The following is a 15,538-nucleotide window of genomic DNA, read 5'->3' on the forward strand; positions in this document are numbered from 1 at the left end:
TTTCTATCATGTTTATCTTTTTATGCTTTTCTTAAATCTTATATTTGAAGTTCAAAGTTTCTATTCAGTTCTGGTCTTTTCATCAGAAATGATTGAAAATCTCCTATTTCACCTCTGAAAGAAACTGCTCAGTTTTGCTGGTGAGTTTATTTTTGGTTGTAGTCCAGACTCCTTTGCCTTCCAGAATATCATATTCCAGGCCCTCTGATCTTTTAATGTGAAAGCTGCTGAATCCTGGATAATCCTGATTATGGCTCCTCAATTTTTGAATTATTTCTTTTTGGCTGTTTGCAATATTTTCTTCTTCATCTGATAATTCTGGAATTTAGCTTCAATATTCCTTGAAGTTTTTGTTGGAAAGACTCAGGAGGTGATCTGTGGTTTCTTTCAATGACTATTTTACCTTCTTGTGCTAGGATATCAAGATAGTCTTCCTTGATGGTTTTTTAAAAGTTGTTAAACAATTCTTTTTTTGATCATGGTTTTCAGATACTCCAATAATTCTCAGATTCTCTCTCCTAGCTTTTTTTTCCAGGTTAGTTGTTTTTCCAGTGAGGTATTTTATATTTTCTTCTAGATTTTTCATTTTTTTTTTTTGTTTGTATAGCTTAACTGATTCTTGATGTCATTTGACTCAGTTCATCCAATTCTAATTTTTATTTTTATTTTTATTTTTTTGTTTCCTATATTGACTTATTTATTTTGATGTTCTCAATAGTATTTTATTTTTCCAAATACATATAAAGATATCATTCAACATTCATTTTTGTAAGACTTTGTAATCCAAATTTTTCTCCTTTTCCTTTACCCTCCCAAGATAACAAACTATCTGATATAGATTAAATATGTGCAATCCTTTTCAACAATTTTCCATATTTTCATGTTGTATGAGAAAAATCAGATCAAAAGGGGATAAAAACCCACAAGAAAGCAAAAACAAACAAAAAAAGATGAAAATACTGTGCTTCAATTCACATTTAGTCTCCATAATTTTCTGTGGAGCAGATGTCATTCTCCATCCCAAGTCTATTGGAATTGCCTTGAATCACTGCATTGCTGAGATGAGAAGAGCCAAGTCCATCACAGTGATCATCACATAATCATGTTGTTTACAATATTCTGCTGGTTCTGCTTAGTTATTCATTATTAGTCCATGTAAATCTTTCCAGGCTTTTCTGAAATCAGTTGCTCATCATTTCTTATAAAACAATTCAATTCTAATCTTTAATAAATTGTTTTCTTCAGTTAGTTTTTTTTAAACCCCTTTTGCATTTGCCCCTTGTATTTTTAAAGGAGTTATTTTATTTAACGATTTTTTTTTTCCATTTCACCAATTCTATTTTTTTAAGGAATTGTTTTCATCAGTTATTTCTGTGCTTTCTTTTCCAAACTATTGGCTTCCCCCCGCCAAGCTTTCATAATTCTCCTGCATAGTTCTTGTTTCTTTTTCCCATTTTTCTTTCAATTTTCTTACTTGAATTTTAAAATCCCTTTTCTTTCAAGATAATCTTTTGGGTTTGAGAGCAGCACATATCCCCCTTTCTTCACACATAGGCATTTTGCTACTGCTGTCCTTTTCTGATTTTGTATTCTGAACTTTCTTGTTGCCATAGTAGCTTTCTATGGTCAGGGCTCTTTTTGCTTTCTTGCTCATTTTTAAAAGTTGAGTTCTGCTTCTAGGGCAGAGGGGAAGAATATCTTAAACTTCTTTTGCAGGGCTTTTTTACTGACTTTCTGTGCTGAGGCTGGCAGTGCTGCTGGCTTTCCCACTGTGCTGGCCTGGTCTACTTTCTCCTGTTATACTAGAGTTTAGGCTTCACAGTTTGCCTTCTGTGTTTGGGTTGGAAGTCTCATAGCTGGCTTGCTGAGCCATTGGCACTCTGAGTCAGAATAGAGGGACCAATGCTGCTGATAGATCCTCATCCATCCCTCCTCCCAACCCCCCACCCCCAGCTCCCTTCTGCTGGGCCTTTGCTGGATGTTGCCCCTGCCCAAGTGAGAAAAACATTTTTCATTTCAGAAATAGTTTAATTTGGAAAATTGTTTCTCTCTTAATGTTTGTGGATCCTGTCACTCCAAAATCCAATCAGAGGCTTGATCAAGCATTGATTCTGAGAGAAACTGGAGAGAGTTCAGGCAATGCCCTGGCTTCTCTCTGCCATCTTGGCTCTGCCTCCATTGCTTTTCCATTCTTCATTATTCCATTGAGAAATTTTATATCCTATAGGTCATCTGGTAATTACCCAATCCTGACTTAGCAAGGAAATGATAAGCCTATATTCAGGAGTATGCTAGTAAATATTAAACAACTGGCTCTCTGGGGGGGAAAAGTATGAATATGTGTGTATATATACAGAAACACTTGTGTGTATATGTGTGCACATATATACATGTCATATACACATAAGCTTATTATAAATTTCATTGATATAGAAAGGATGTGTAACAGATTTGCAAATAGTAAAAGACTGTTCTTTGTTGTAAATTCCATGTAAACAACTGATTCTCAGAAAATTTGTTGGTTTTGGTGAGTTTTTTATCTCAAGACAGCATACAGTAGTAATTCAACTGTGATTTGACAAATGGGAATCGCATCTTTACTTGTTCTTTTCACAATAAATTTATTGTCACTATCTGCCACATGACCTACTATGAAAATATTTCTCAGCCTCACATAAATTATATTCATTAAGCTGAAATCTCTATTAGCTTTAGCCCTATAGATTTGCAGTTGTATTATCTTTTGTAGAATTGCAGGGATTGGAACAGTGTTTGATGCTTCATTATTATCCTCAAAGATCTCAAAATTTGTTCAAATCAGTTTCATCTTTAAAATTTCTATTAAATAATATGATATTTTTATTGATGAATTTAATTCTTCTTGTCTAAGCAGATGGTTTAAATAAATCAAAATAATTAAACTTTCATTATTGTTTCTGTCAGTAGAAGACTTAAATTCATGTGTATTTTCTAATAACATTCTTAGCAAGAGCACTAAATTTATTATATTCCTTAAGTGGAATGTCTTTATATTTGTCTGACAGATCTTTAACTTGAGATTCATGATTTTTGTGCTGTTCAAAATCCAGGATTGCTTACATGACCTGCTTTTAAGTTTTAATCTGCATTGTTATTTTCTTAAGTCTAAATAATCAACAAAACAACAAATTAAGCCCTAATTTATATCATTTGCTGATTTCCATGGTATAAATACTCCCACTGTGGTAAATTTCAACTTTACAGTGTGATATTACTAACTGCAAAGTTGAGAAGAGATGAACACTGTCATGTAGTAATCACTTCCTCAAATCCATAGGTATAAATAAACCCAACATAAATAATGATGAAACGTTAATATAAATAGGAAGTGAGGACTTTTCACTGTTTATTGCCTTTATTCTTAACATTATTTAATTGTTCTGATGGACATGGCTTTTTCCAATAATGAGATAATTCAAATCAGTTCCAATAATCTTGTGATGAACAGAGCCATCTACATCCAGAGAGAGAACTGTGGGAACTGAGTATGGACCACAATATTACATTTTTACTCTTTCTGTTGTTGTTTGCTTGCATTTTGTTTTCTTTCTCAGTTTCTTTTTCTTTCTTGATCCAATTTTTCTTGTGCAGCAAGATAACTGTATAAATATTGTTGGAATCCTTACAAAGTGATGTCAGTTGCCTAATTTAGCATGGTACTTAGCAACTTCTCTAACTCACTAATGTATTTAAGTACTCATTGGAGTTCACAAGTATGGGAGATTCACCAAGTTAACTTTGTAACTTTGTGAATTCACACCTCCCTTAATCCCTCTCTCAGAGGAGGAGTCAACCTTTGGGAGATCATATATAAAGAAGCTCTTAGCTTCAGGTTAGTTCAGAACATTGCCAGGAGTTGGAGAGAGGCACTCTGGGACAGACACAGAGCTGGGAGGTTGAGAGCCAGAAGCCCTCTTTTGTAAACAAGACAGATTCATTCCAACTTTCAGTTGAGCTAGAGGCAAAAGACTAGCAAGGAAAGCTCTCGGAACCAAGGAAAGCTGAGGCCTCTAAGAAAGCTACCCGGGCCCAAGGAAGGAGAAAATAAACATTTGTGTTTTATCAGCTGGCGGCATTTGGAATGATTATTACTCTGAGCTGAAACTAAGGCTGCCTCCAGAAAACCTCCCCCAAGAAACCTGCTCCCAGAGAGAATGATTATATTATATTAAAGAAGAGAACATCACAAATATGTATACATATATTGGATTTAACATGTGTTTTAACATATTTAACATGTTTTGGATTACCTACCATGTAAGGGAGGAGGTGGGAAGGAGGAGGGGAAAATTTGGAACACAAGGTTTTGCAAGGGTTAATGTTGAAAATTTTACCCATGCATATGTTTTGTTAATAAAAGAAAGGAAAAAAAAAACATTATTGAATTGTAACTAAATGTAATTTTAATAATAGTATTATTTTACAACTGGCTCTTAAAATTCCTGAAATTTAACAGGTAGTTCTCATGAGCCAGTCCATGTTATTACCAAGCCCATCATAATAGGAGCTAACATTACATAGTACTTTGTGCCAGGCATTGGAGATAAGCACTTTGCAATTATTCTTTTCTTTGATCCTCACACCCACCCCAGGAGGTAGGTAGGATTATTCTCCCCATTATATGGATGAGGAAAGTGAGGTAGAAAGAGGTTGTGAGATGCCCAAGGTCACACAGCTAGTAAGTAGCAAAGCTGAATTTAATATCACATCTTCCTGATTCCAGGTCAGTGTTCTGTTCATTGCATATAATTTTAGAAAGATGGTAACCAGTAACTGCAGATAACACAATAATTGATTGGGGCCTGGAAAGGAACTTAAAATCGTTTTAATTGAATTCAGGTAGCATTTGTTAAGCACTTAGTATTAAGAAGTTACTTTGGGATTTCAAGAGGATACAGATACAAAACGAAACTATGAACTCAGGAAGCTTACATCTGGAAGTTTTCATGTTTATTCTTGAATTTCCAGTAAATCCTATATTGGCTTACAGTGGATGCTTAACAAATGCTATCAAAATTCAATTCAAAATTAATCCATGTTATTTTTTTTTATCCTAGGTTGAAGGAAGCAAAAAAAGAACTCATTGTGAACTTGGGGAGATAGACTGTAAAAATAATAATAATAGGGAAGGGCTATAGCATGCAGAGTTTGGGGAATAGCAATTATATCAGTTTCTCTTTATCATAAGAGAATCTTAGGAAATGAATCAGGAAAGACCGATAGCAATCACTCTTATAAAAGCCAGTCTGAAGAATTTGTATTTTGTTGTAGAGGTCATTGGGAGTCACTGAAGATTTTTGTATGAGAGCCTTAACATAGAGAGATTAGCTACAGGAAGGTAGGAATGAAAATAAGAATCAAGGGTTTGGAAAAACTCAGAAAAGGATGAAGAGGAGTATAATTCATGAAGAACCTGGAGAAATCTATGTCATCAAGGGAGGAGAGATTGAGGGGAAGGCATGGCTGACGCTGTCAGAATCTTCAGACTGGTCAGGTATGAGGCAGATGGAGAAAAAGCTTTGGGATTTAAAGTTGAAAAGTTGATAAGGTCAGTATAGTGGTGGGCTTGAATGCTAGATCACATGGGACTGGAAAGTGAATGGAAAGTGAGGTCTCATGAAGGCAATTTGTGCTGTGTGACTAAATGTATCTGTTATAAGGGCTTTATTTTTCTCTTTTTGCCAAGAAAGACCTTATGACAGATGTTTTATTATGCAAATTCCCACCTTGATTGTATTCTAAAATGTATTTCTGATGCTGTTTATTAAGGCCATTCTCTCTGTCAAGAGGAAAGTAGCAAGCCTCATCATCAATAATATTATGGACTCAAAGTTGATCATTACATTGATTAGAGTTCTGGAGTTGTCTTTAGAATGTTGTTATGGTATAAATTGTTCTACCTCATTTCATTCAGGTACTTCTAGTTTTCTCTGAAGCTATTTTGTCATTTGCATAATTACATTCATATACCATAATTTGTTTAGCTGTTCCTCAATACATAGACAACCTTTTAGTTTTCTGTTCTTTGCTGTTGCTAAAACAACAGGCCTTGCCGTTGTATAGCTGGGTCAGAATCACAGTTTAGTGACTTTGTAGGCATTGTTCCAAATTGCTTTTTAGAATAACTGGACCAATTCACAGCTGCATCAGTGGTGCATTAATGTGTCTGTGTTCCCAGAGAAAATGTTTATCGTTTTCTTTTCTTTTTTTTTTTTCTCTTTTTTTGGTCCTTTGCTAATATGTGTAACCTCTACTTCAATTAACATTTCTCTAATTATTAGTGATTTGGAGGACTTTTTTTTTGGTATAGTTGTTGATAGCTTGAATTTCATTCTTGGAGAAATGTCTGTTTATATCCTTTTATCGTTTATCTATTGAAGAGTAGCTCTTATCCATTTGAGTGGATATTCCTTAAATATCTTGCATGTGAAACATTTTTTAAGAGAGAATTCACTGCAAAAATTCTTTCAAATTACTTGTTTACTTTCAATTTTTAGCTGTCAGTTTTATTTATATTTAAATTTGGTGTAATTGAAATTGTTCATTTTACCTTGTGTAATACTCCTGTTCCTTATATGGTCATAGGAACATGGTCCCTGTACATAGATCTGAGAGGTAATTTCTTCCTTGGATTTCTAATTGGTCAAATCACCCCTGATGTCCAAATCATGTGTCAATTTCTATATTATCTTGTGATATGGTGTGAGGTGTTGGTCTAGCCCTAATTTCTGCCAAGCTGCTTTCGAATTTTCCTAGCAGTTTTTGTTGAATAGTGATTCCTTAGCCCAGTACTTGGAATCTGGATTTATTGAACATTATATAATCCTCTTGATATGTAATATACTTGATCCATTCTACTGACTGATCTCTATTTTTTAACCAGTACCAAATCCTTTATGATTATTATTCTTGATGATTACTACTAGTATAACTTGAGATCTTGTAGTGAGAGGTTCAGAATAGAATTCTTACCAATAGTAGGGAGGATCTTTTCCTAATAACAGAAAGGAAAATGGTAATATAAGGGAGCTTGAAGATAGAAGAAAAAATTTTGAAACTACTGCTATATGGGTTTAAAGGAAGACAAAAAGGCCTACAGTGTTTCAGTAAAAGTTCATTTGAGATTAAATGACAAATTTGTAGTGAACCCAGGATCCTTAGGTGACTTTGTAGGAGTGATCAGAGACAGTATATAATAGTAATAGTAATTAATAATGGTAACTAATATTTATGTAGTACTTTAAAGTTTATAAATTGCGTTGAAAATGTTATCTCATTTTATCTGAACAACCACCCTGGGAGAGGTAGGTATTTTTAATATCTGAGTTTTATAGATGAAGAGACTGAAGCTTCATTTCTTGAAGATCCTAGATATTTTTAGGATTCACCTCATGTGTTAAGCTTTTCAAAATCTTTTTTTTTTATTCCAATCTTCTCTCAACTTTTTATTTTATTTATTTTTAAAGCTTTTTTTTATTTTCAAAACATATGCATAGTTTTAAACTTTCATCCTTGCAAAACCTTATATTTCAAATTTTCTCCCTTTTCTCCTCACCCCTTACCTTAGATGGCAATTAATTCAATATATATTAAACATGCTAGGTGGTGCAGTGGCTAGAGAACCAGCCCTGACGTCAGGAGGACTCGAGTTCAAATCTGGCCTCAGACACTTAACTCTTCCTAGCTATGTGACCCTGGGCAAGTCACTTAACCCCAGTTGCCTCAGCAAATAAATAAATAAGTAAGCAAATAAATAAATAAATAGATAGATAAAAAGAGCCACATCCATCAGAATTGATCATTGTGTAATCTTGTTGCTGTGTACAATGTTCTCTTGGTTCTACTCACTTTACTTGGCAGCAGTTCATGTAAGTCTCCAGACTTTTCTGAAATCATCCTGCTGGTCCTTTCTTAATAGAACTAATAATATTTCATAACATTCATATACCGCTTTTCAAAATCTAGTTATCTTTGTACATGTTGATTTCCCTACTAGATTATAAGTTTGATGGCCAGGAATCTTAGTGCTTGATACATAGCACAGGTACATAACAACTGTTTTTGAATTCAATCAAATTTAAATTAAAAATAAGTAATGGGTTATACTTTTATACTTAAAAATGAAGGTTTTATGCCATTTCTGTTTGATTTGTCCATATTTTATTTCAATCAGAACTGTAATAATAAGATTTTTCATTCCTTGTATTCATGTGAGTCTTCCTCTTTCTAATTCGTTATCATTTGATCTTATAGATTTTAAGCTGGAAGAGATCACAGGGGTCACTCCAACTTCTTGTTCTTCATGTTCTTGTTCTTGTTCTTATTTTTCTTGTTCTTCTTGTTCTTGTTTTTCTCATTCTTTTTGTTCTTCTTGTTCTTGTTCTTTTTGTAGTTCTCCTCCTCCTCCTTCTTTTATTTATAGAAGCCTCAAAGATATTGTACAGAGATAGAAAGAATATAGTAGAAAGATCTGAGTTTGAGTCCAAGTCCTCCCACTATTGAGCAAATTGATTATTAGCTCTCAACTTGTTTCTTCATTCGTCAAAAAGGGTGCGAAGTCTGACTGCTGCACTGACCTGATGCTTTTGGGGAATTGTAAAAGATACTATATGAAAGACCTTTCTTAAATTGACTTACCCTTGTAAACTTCCAGCTTATGTTAAATTCTGGAGGGCAGAGGCAATAATTTATCTTTATACATCTTTTACTACCTAACATAGAATGTTGCCCATAAAAAGTGCTTGCTAGACTAATTTTTGCTATCAATCCTGTGTACATGTTTTACAAAAAGAATGAGAAAGATTGTATTTAACCTGCTGTAATTGATGAGTTTGCAAAAGATTGATGGTAAATTATTTGGCTTCTGAGGTACATGTGTTATTTGTGTGTGTGTGTATGTGTGTGTGTATGTGTTTGTGTGTGTGTGTGTGCAGAGATGCACATGCAGATTTTCTATCCTATTCTTAACTGTGCTTTGAAATTATGGGTTTTTACATATTTTAAGCAACAAATAGTTTCCATCATTCAAACGATTAAAGATAAAAAATATTAGAAATGCAAATTCTGGTGATGACACAGTGAATCTTGGCTTTAATATGTTTGCTGCTTAAATTATAATTGGAAGATCCATGTTTTTATAATTTTTGTTTTGAATAGCATATTTGAAAAACTATAATGATGAAAAATAAAACAAGTATATGGCTTTTTATAAAGATCGGTAAGTAGAATTTGCTAAATTACTTAGTTTGTATCCATATAGAGGAGTTTTTGTCTAATTTATACTTTAATAATTACGATGTTATAATTAGATTATTTGGAAAATGGTTTTGTTCACTTTTCCAGGACTTGTTCTTCTCATGATAACCATTTATAATTTACCTTGATACATTACATTTGGTTAATTTAGTGGCCTACAGTTTGTTCTTTGCTCAAACAAAAACAAAAGCTCTTTTGAATTGAAGGTAAATTCATTTCCACATCAAAATTATTTAAAAGTTTTTTCTATTTTGTTCTGATGACCAGTGTGTTCCGTTAATGGAGAAATGCTGAAATGTATGTTTTAGAACATTTTATATAATGTATGTAAATTATGTTCCTCTTTTCAGAAATTCCCGACATTGTGAATGCAAAACATCTGAGAACTTTCAGGTAAGTGTGCCTACTACATCTTTAATGTAACTTTTCCCCAGTACATAATTAAGAAAAAGAGTTTGATTTACTTTGAAAAAGGGACCTTGTACAACAATAATAACAAAAAGCTTTATCATCCCATTTAAGGGGGAAAATGTTAAGTAGAAAATTATTTTAAAATTTCCCAGAAGTCTTTTTGCTTTTTAAATTGTAACATTGAAACTACTTTATGAATTATGTTAAGGTAGTCAGCTGGCAACTCTTGATGTCAAAGTTCCCTATTCTATAAGAAGACAATAATAACTGACATTTACATATCATTTTTTGAGTTTATGAATTATATAAATTTTATTCTTATCATTATAAACTGGGACAGAATTGGTAAATTAAATTAAATTACAATTCCCAGAATTTTTGAGCATCATCTTTATCATAGTTCTCTTTGTAATGTTTCTTCATGATTTTAGAATCTTATCAGTGAATAAATAGTTGTCCTAGGAAAAACAAATCCTAAACATTGATTGCTATAGAAAATTCATAACTTGTCAGCAATGAGGCAACTATTCAAAGGGTTCCCTTTTTTTTTTAAAGAAATTTATATATTTCAATTGTTCAAGCTTTTTGAAAATGAATTACATTCTTGTAAGAATTACAGTCGAAGAAAGCTCCATTCATTGTCTTATCTCTGGCATAGATCCAGAATGCATGCTGTTATTTTATTATTAAAAATCAGTAGGTCTGAAGTTCCATATTAACTAAGGCATAAATTAATGCTATTTGATGATACCCTGCCACCCCATTCTCCCAACACTTAGCTAACTGAATTTCCTAGTATCAAAACTGTTTTATAGCATTTTAAACTGCTTGACTAATAATGATTTTTAAAAATTCCTCTGATCATAAGATCATAGATCTACAGCTGAGAAGGGATGCAGAGTCTGTGTCACTTGCCTTGCATTCACTCAGCTAGAAAGGTGGCATTTACATGTTATCTGAATCTAGATTCAGTAGTCATACTTGAAAAGTTGTCATCCATCCTGTGCTTTGAAGACTTCAGGCATCCGGGGGTGGTGAGACAGATATTACTTCCAAGGTAGCCAGCTCTTTTCACTTTTGGAAAGCCCTATACATCAAGCTGATGAACTCTATCTTTCTTCAACTTTTAGTAGTTACTTCTAGTATCCCTACCTCATGCAATCAAGCAGAACTGTCTCATTCTCCTTTCTTATGATACTTTTTCACATACTTAGAATCAGATTTAGAGATGAAAAGATCTCTAGAGACAGTGGATAGTTCTCATATTTAATTTGTTTGGATTATTTTTCCTCTGTCTCAGATAGCAACTGTGCCTTATGTGAGAGTTTTGTGAATTGCTGTAGTCATATATCTATCACCCCTGGAATCTTCAAGAGTCTTCAGTGATGATCTTCTCTGTACTTAGATTGGCTTGTCCTTACACAGCAGGCATATCTTCTGTCACTGGGTCCATATTCAAATCTGTTCCAACTTTGTAGAATCTGCTAGAGCAGTGGACTACTGGCAAAGTTGTTAGAAACTTCAGATTGCCTTCATACTGTGAGGAGGAAACAGGAACTCTATAGTGAATTTAGTCTCAAATGAGATCTCAAATGGTCTCATTGATTTGGAGGTTTCTTCCAAGGATGTAGAGTATAAACTATACATATGTGGCCCATTCTATGGTGTTCTTTTTTGTATCTTCTTATAACTGAAATAAGATGTACCTAACATGTTGGAGTCCTTCTCTTTATCTTCACATCACAAGGATAGTTAGGATGGTCTTAACTCACACACAAAAAAAACCCCTATGTTTCCTGAATGTTCAGCATATGAATGAATGCAAAATAAACATTTATTGTGCACTTATTATGTGCTAAGCATTGTGGTAAATGTTAAGGATACAAATAGAAAAAGCTATGTAGTTTTTGCTCTTAAGGAGAGAGTTCATACTCAAATTAGCTAAGACATATGATTATCGAACTGCAGGGTTTATAGAAAAACCTAATAGTGGATTGGATGACAATTAGTAGAAGAAATGTCATTGCCAGGTGAAACAGTAGATACCAAAGTCTAGAAAATCTTAGGAGAAAGTGGCAAGATGAATGAATGAGTTTGCTTACTTTCTCATTTAAAACTCTTTGAGTAGTCATGGAGCTCAGACAAAAGGTATGAAAAAGTTAGTATTCTTTCTCCCTATCTCTATATGCATACATCTGGCTATCTAAAATTACAACTGTGAACCTATGCCAGAAATTGTGCTGAGGGCTGGGAATAAAAATATAAGAAGTGAAACAATCTCTGTCCTCTAAGAGTTTATATTCTAATAGAGAAAGTCAATACATATAATGGGACAGTGGCCAGAAAAAGGGTTACTTTGATTGGGGAAATTAAAGAGAAGTAGTTAGAGCAGTTGATTGACATATTCTTTTTTAAAATGGTTGTGTTGAGAGAAATTATAACATTGTATAATTGGGAAGATTTGAGTCTTTAAAATTTTTATGAAGCTGTGTGACCTTTACCAAATTATTTAACCTACGACTCAATTTCCTCATCTGTAAAGTAAAGGGGTTAGATCTACTCATCTCTCAGGTCCCTTCTAGTTCTAAAATCTATGTTCCCATACTGAGATTAAACATGAAAATTATTTATTAAATACAGCTTTGTTGCTCCATTAATTGCTGAAAGCAAAAAACATCTCTTCCAGTGGAAATACATACGATATTGAATATAAATTCTAACATGTATTGTACAAGTTTTTATGTGAACCCATTGTTAAGTTCACTAACAGTATTATAAACTATGCCTAGGACACAATATTATTGAAAGAGTTTGTTTTCTAAGTTTTCTTAAAAGGTCTGACCCGTGTTACTTTCCTACTTGGTGATGTGACATCCTGTTGGCTAAAATTCTTTTTAATACTTTTTTTCCCCAAAAAAATACATGAAAAGATAGTTTTCAACATTCACCCTTGCAAAACATCATGGTGTTGGATAAAATTTCAATGATCACTCTAGCATTTAAAGCCTTTCTCAATCTGGCTCCAATCTATCTTTATAAACCGACTTTCATATTTCACACATACTGCATTCTAGCAAAATTACTTATCCTTCATACTGTGTGTTCTTTCTGCTACCCATATGACTTTTTATGGGCAGCTTTCCATGATAAGAGAGAACATATTCTCTCCTCACTTATTAGTCTTAGAAGCTAGTGTTCAGAATTTCCAATTAGTGAGATTACACTGGGTTGCATACTACATAAGTCTTCTCTTTTTCCCAACTTAAGTTATTTTTGGTGTTTTCAAGTTTCAAGAGAAGTATTTTATTAAACACAGTAGTGGGGAACACATAGATAAGCTTCTGTAAATGAACATAGCAGCATTATATTTAGAGTTTATATAGTTAGGGGATTTAGAATATCTTCTTTCCATATATTTAGAATCACTGATTTCAACTTGTGTCTTTTTGTAGATGCCTTAGTCCACAAAACCCTGGGGGAGGTGGGGGTATGCTTTGATTATGACAGAACAGGGAAGACAAGGCCAGCTGTGTACCCTCCCTGATACTTTTCTATCCTGCTGCTGGTAAAATGCTGCAGCCAAGTGTTGATATTACAGCTACCCTAACCTATCTTAAGGAGAAAATACAAAAGGATAGAATCTACTCTGTTTTGGGGGAACTGCTATTCTTCAGTATACACTTACATTTTTCTTTTATGGTGTTTTCACATTTGCAAATATTGATTATTTTCTGTTTTCTCTATGTTCTTTTATCTAGGGAATGGGATGGTGATCTGAAGAAGCTGCCAAATATTAAGATGAGAAAATTTTGTGCTAATGATGGAATTTCCAACAAGGATAAGAAGAAAGATATTGTGCCTACAGAGGTAGACTTGGGGGAAATAGACAGCCAAAGCCAAGATGAGTCAGATGACACTGATGAGGAAATGCTTGAGGTGGCCTAATTCCAATTGATCTGATTGAACAAGAAATAATTACATTAAAGTACTCTTAAACATTACTGGTAAATATTCTGTTCTTACAGATTTATAGAATCTCTCCTATTTTGGCCTGTAAAGTAATATTTGTTGTGCTGTTTTAAAAGAATATGTTAGGTCATATTTGAAAAAGAATGATTAATATTTTAAATTAGCAAAAAAAGAAATGCATCCTACTGACTCTTACTTGAATGTATCACGATAAGGAAAAAGGAATTGGCATATCAATTCTCCACTTTTTTGTCGTATAGAATATCAGAAGTAGAAAAGACCTCCAGGTTCTTTTGTCTCATACTCTTACTATTTTGGAATGTCTTCTACAACGTCCCTTTAATTGGTCACCGATTCTCTTGCCAAAGATCTCTAGTGATTCAGTTGTTTTGAGAGTAAGCCTGATCCAAATAAGCTTAGCTTTCATTGTTGAGGAAGTTTTTCCTTATATCAGGCTTCATCTTCTACTCCCATTACTTCTGATTCTGTTACTGCCTTCTAGCTTAGCACAATTCCTTTTTATCATGATAGTTTCTAAAAAATACTCTTGAAGTGAGGCTCTTTCTCACATTTTTTGGTTAGGTGTAAAAACTTGTTTCCTTGATGTGTTTATGTGTGCTTTAGAAGCCCAGAGTAGCATTTCACTATAGTCAGGACAAACTGAACCCTTTCATTACCCTCTCCTTTTATTAGAAGTAAAAAGAAGTATGCTGTGTAGCAAGAAAACATTCATCACTGACATATTAATTTTGCTTTCACAACCAAAGAAAGTGGAAAAATTAATAAGAACCACTAGTGTCTTTTTATATTAATTCCCCCTCTTGTTAAATTAATCTGTTTTATAAGTGGGGCATAAATGAATTAGGGTTGCGTTTTCTGGCTGGTGTGTGATTTTTCCTGATTTCCCATCATGAAGTATGATAGATCTTTCCATAGCAACAGCAGTCTTAAACGATAGAAAGAATATATAGATAGGTATTTTCTTCTAAGAGATGGAATAAATTGACAGTATGACTTCCTTCAGAATTAAGAGAAATAGAGATATTTGCTGGGAAAATGAGGTTATTCAGTGTTATTACTTAGAAATGTATATTCGTTTCATTTGTAATATAAGTAAATTGTTCAGGGAAAAAACAAGTTGAGAGATTTCTTTTTGTCAATGTTTAAAATATATACATCCCTTATGAAGGCTAAAAATAAAATTTATTTTTATATTGTAGATCCTTTTGTTCTTTGTGTTATAATCCATTCTTATTTCATTAACTTAAGTTAAAGGAATGGTTATATTATTGCATAAACATTTCATATTTTCCAACATTCCAATATTTCCAATGTTTTGTATTATCAAAATGAGCCTTGTAGTAACTGATCATAGTTTCTCCATCTTCATTAGGAATGAATGTGAAGTGTCTTTTTTTTTTTTTCCATGTTTTTTGTCTCTAGTCTGTAAACTAAATCTATCCTTTGTGAGAAAACATTAATCTTCTCTAGTACTAATAGAGACTTAACTGGTGCAATTTCAATGGCATGCTTATTTTACATAATATTTTAATTTTTGTAGATTAGTTGAGCATGCTTTTTCTAAATGCAGAAACTTTTTTTTTGGGGGGGGAGATAAACTTTCAGGTGTCAAAAAGTACTTTTATCACTGAAATCGTGTATTTGATTTTAAGTGGTTTAGGCTGACTTTCTCCAAATTCCCCTCTCCCTTCCCTTTATATACTAATTGATATAGTGTTTTTCCTCCTTCTCACACTCCTCTTTCCCTGGAAACCAATGTTCAACTGAGAGAAACCTGAAGAATGCTGAAATGTTTCAGGTAAGAACCCATAGAAATGGGAACAGACAAATTTGATTAAATTAG

The 15,538-nt window shown here is 33.2% G+C and overlaps 1 protein-coding gene across 3 annotated transcripts in view; it reads left to right on the forward strand.

Moving 5' to 3' along the window:
- The window catches only part of TMA16 (translation machinery associated 16 homolog), a 97,486-nt gene that overhangs the window by 57,819 nt on the left and 24,129 nt on the right, over positions 1–15,538 (forward strand). Inside the window, exons 6-8 of one of the 3 annotated variants that reach the window (XR_004230289.1) lie at positions 9,645–9,687; positions 13,464–13,709; positions 15,410–15,493. Coding sequence is in view for 1 of the 3 variants with exons in the window: in XM_003773095.4 (XP_003773143.1) it covers positions 9,645–9,687; positions 13,464–13,650 (230 nt within the window). In the remaining 2 variants the exon portion in view is untranslated. Of the gene's footprint in view, positions 1–9,644; positions 9,688–13,463; positions 14,891–15,409; positions 15,494–15,538 lie in introns of those variants that run through there. The other 2 variants (XR_004230290.1, XM_003773095.4) reach the window with 2 other exon arrangements.

This window comes from Sarcophilus harrisii, chromosome 6, assembly GCF_902635505.1.
Source record: "Sarcophilus harrisii chromosome 6, mSarHar1.11, whole genome shotgun sequence".
Classification (NCBI taxonomy): Eukaryota; Metazoa; Chordata; class Mammalia; order Dasyuromorphia; family Dasyuridae; genus Sarcophilus; species Sarcophilus harrisii.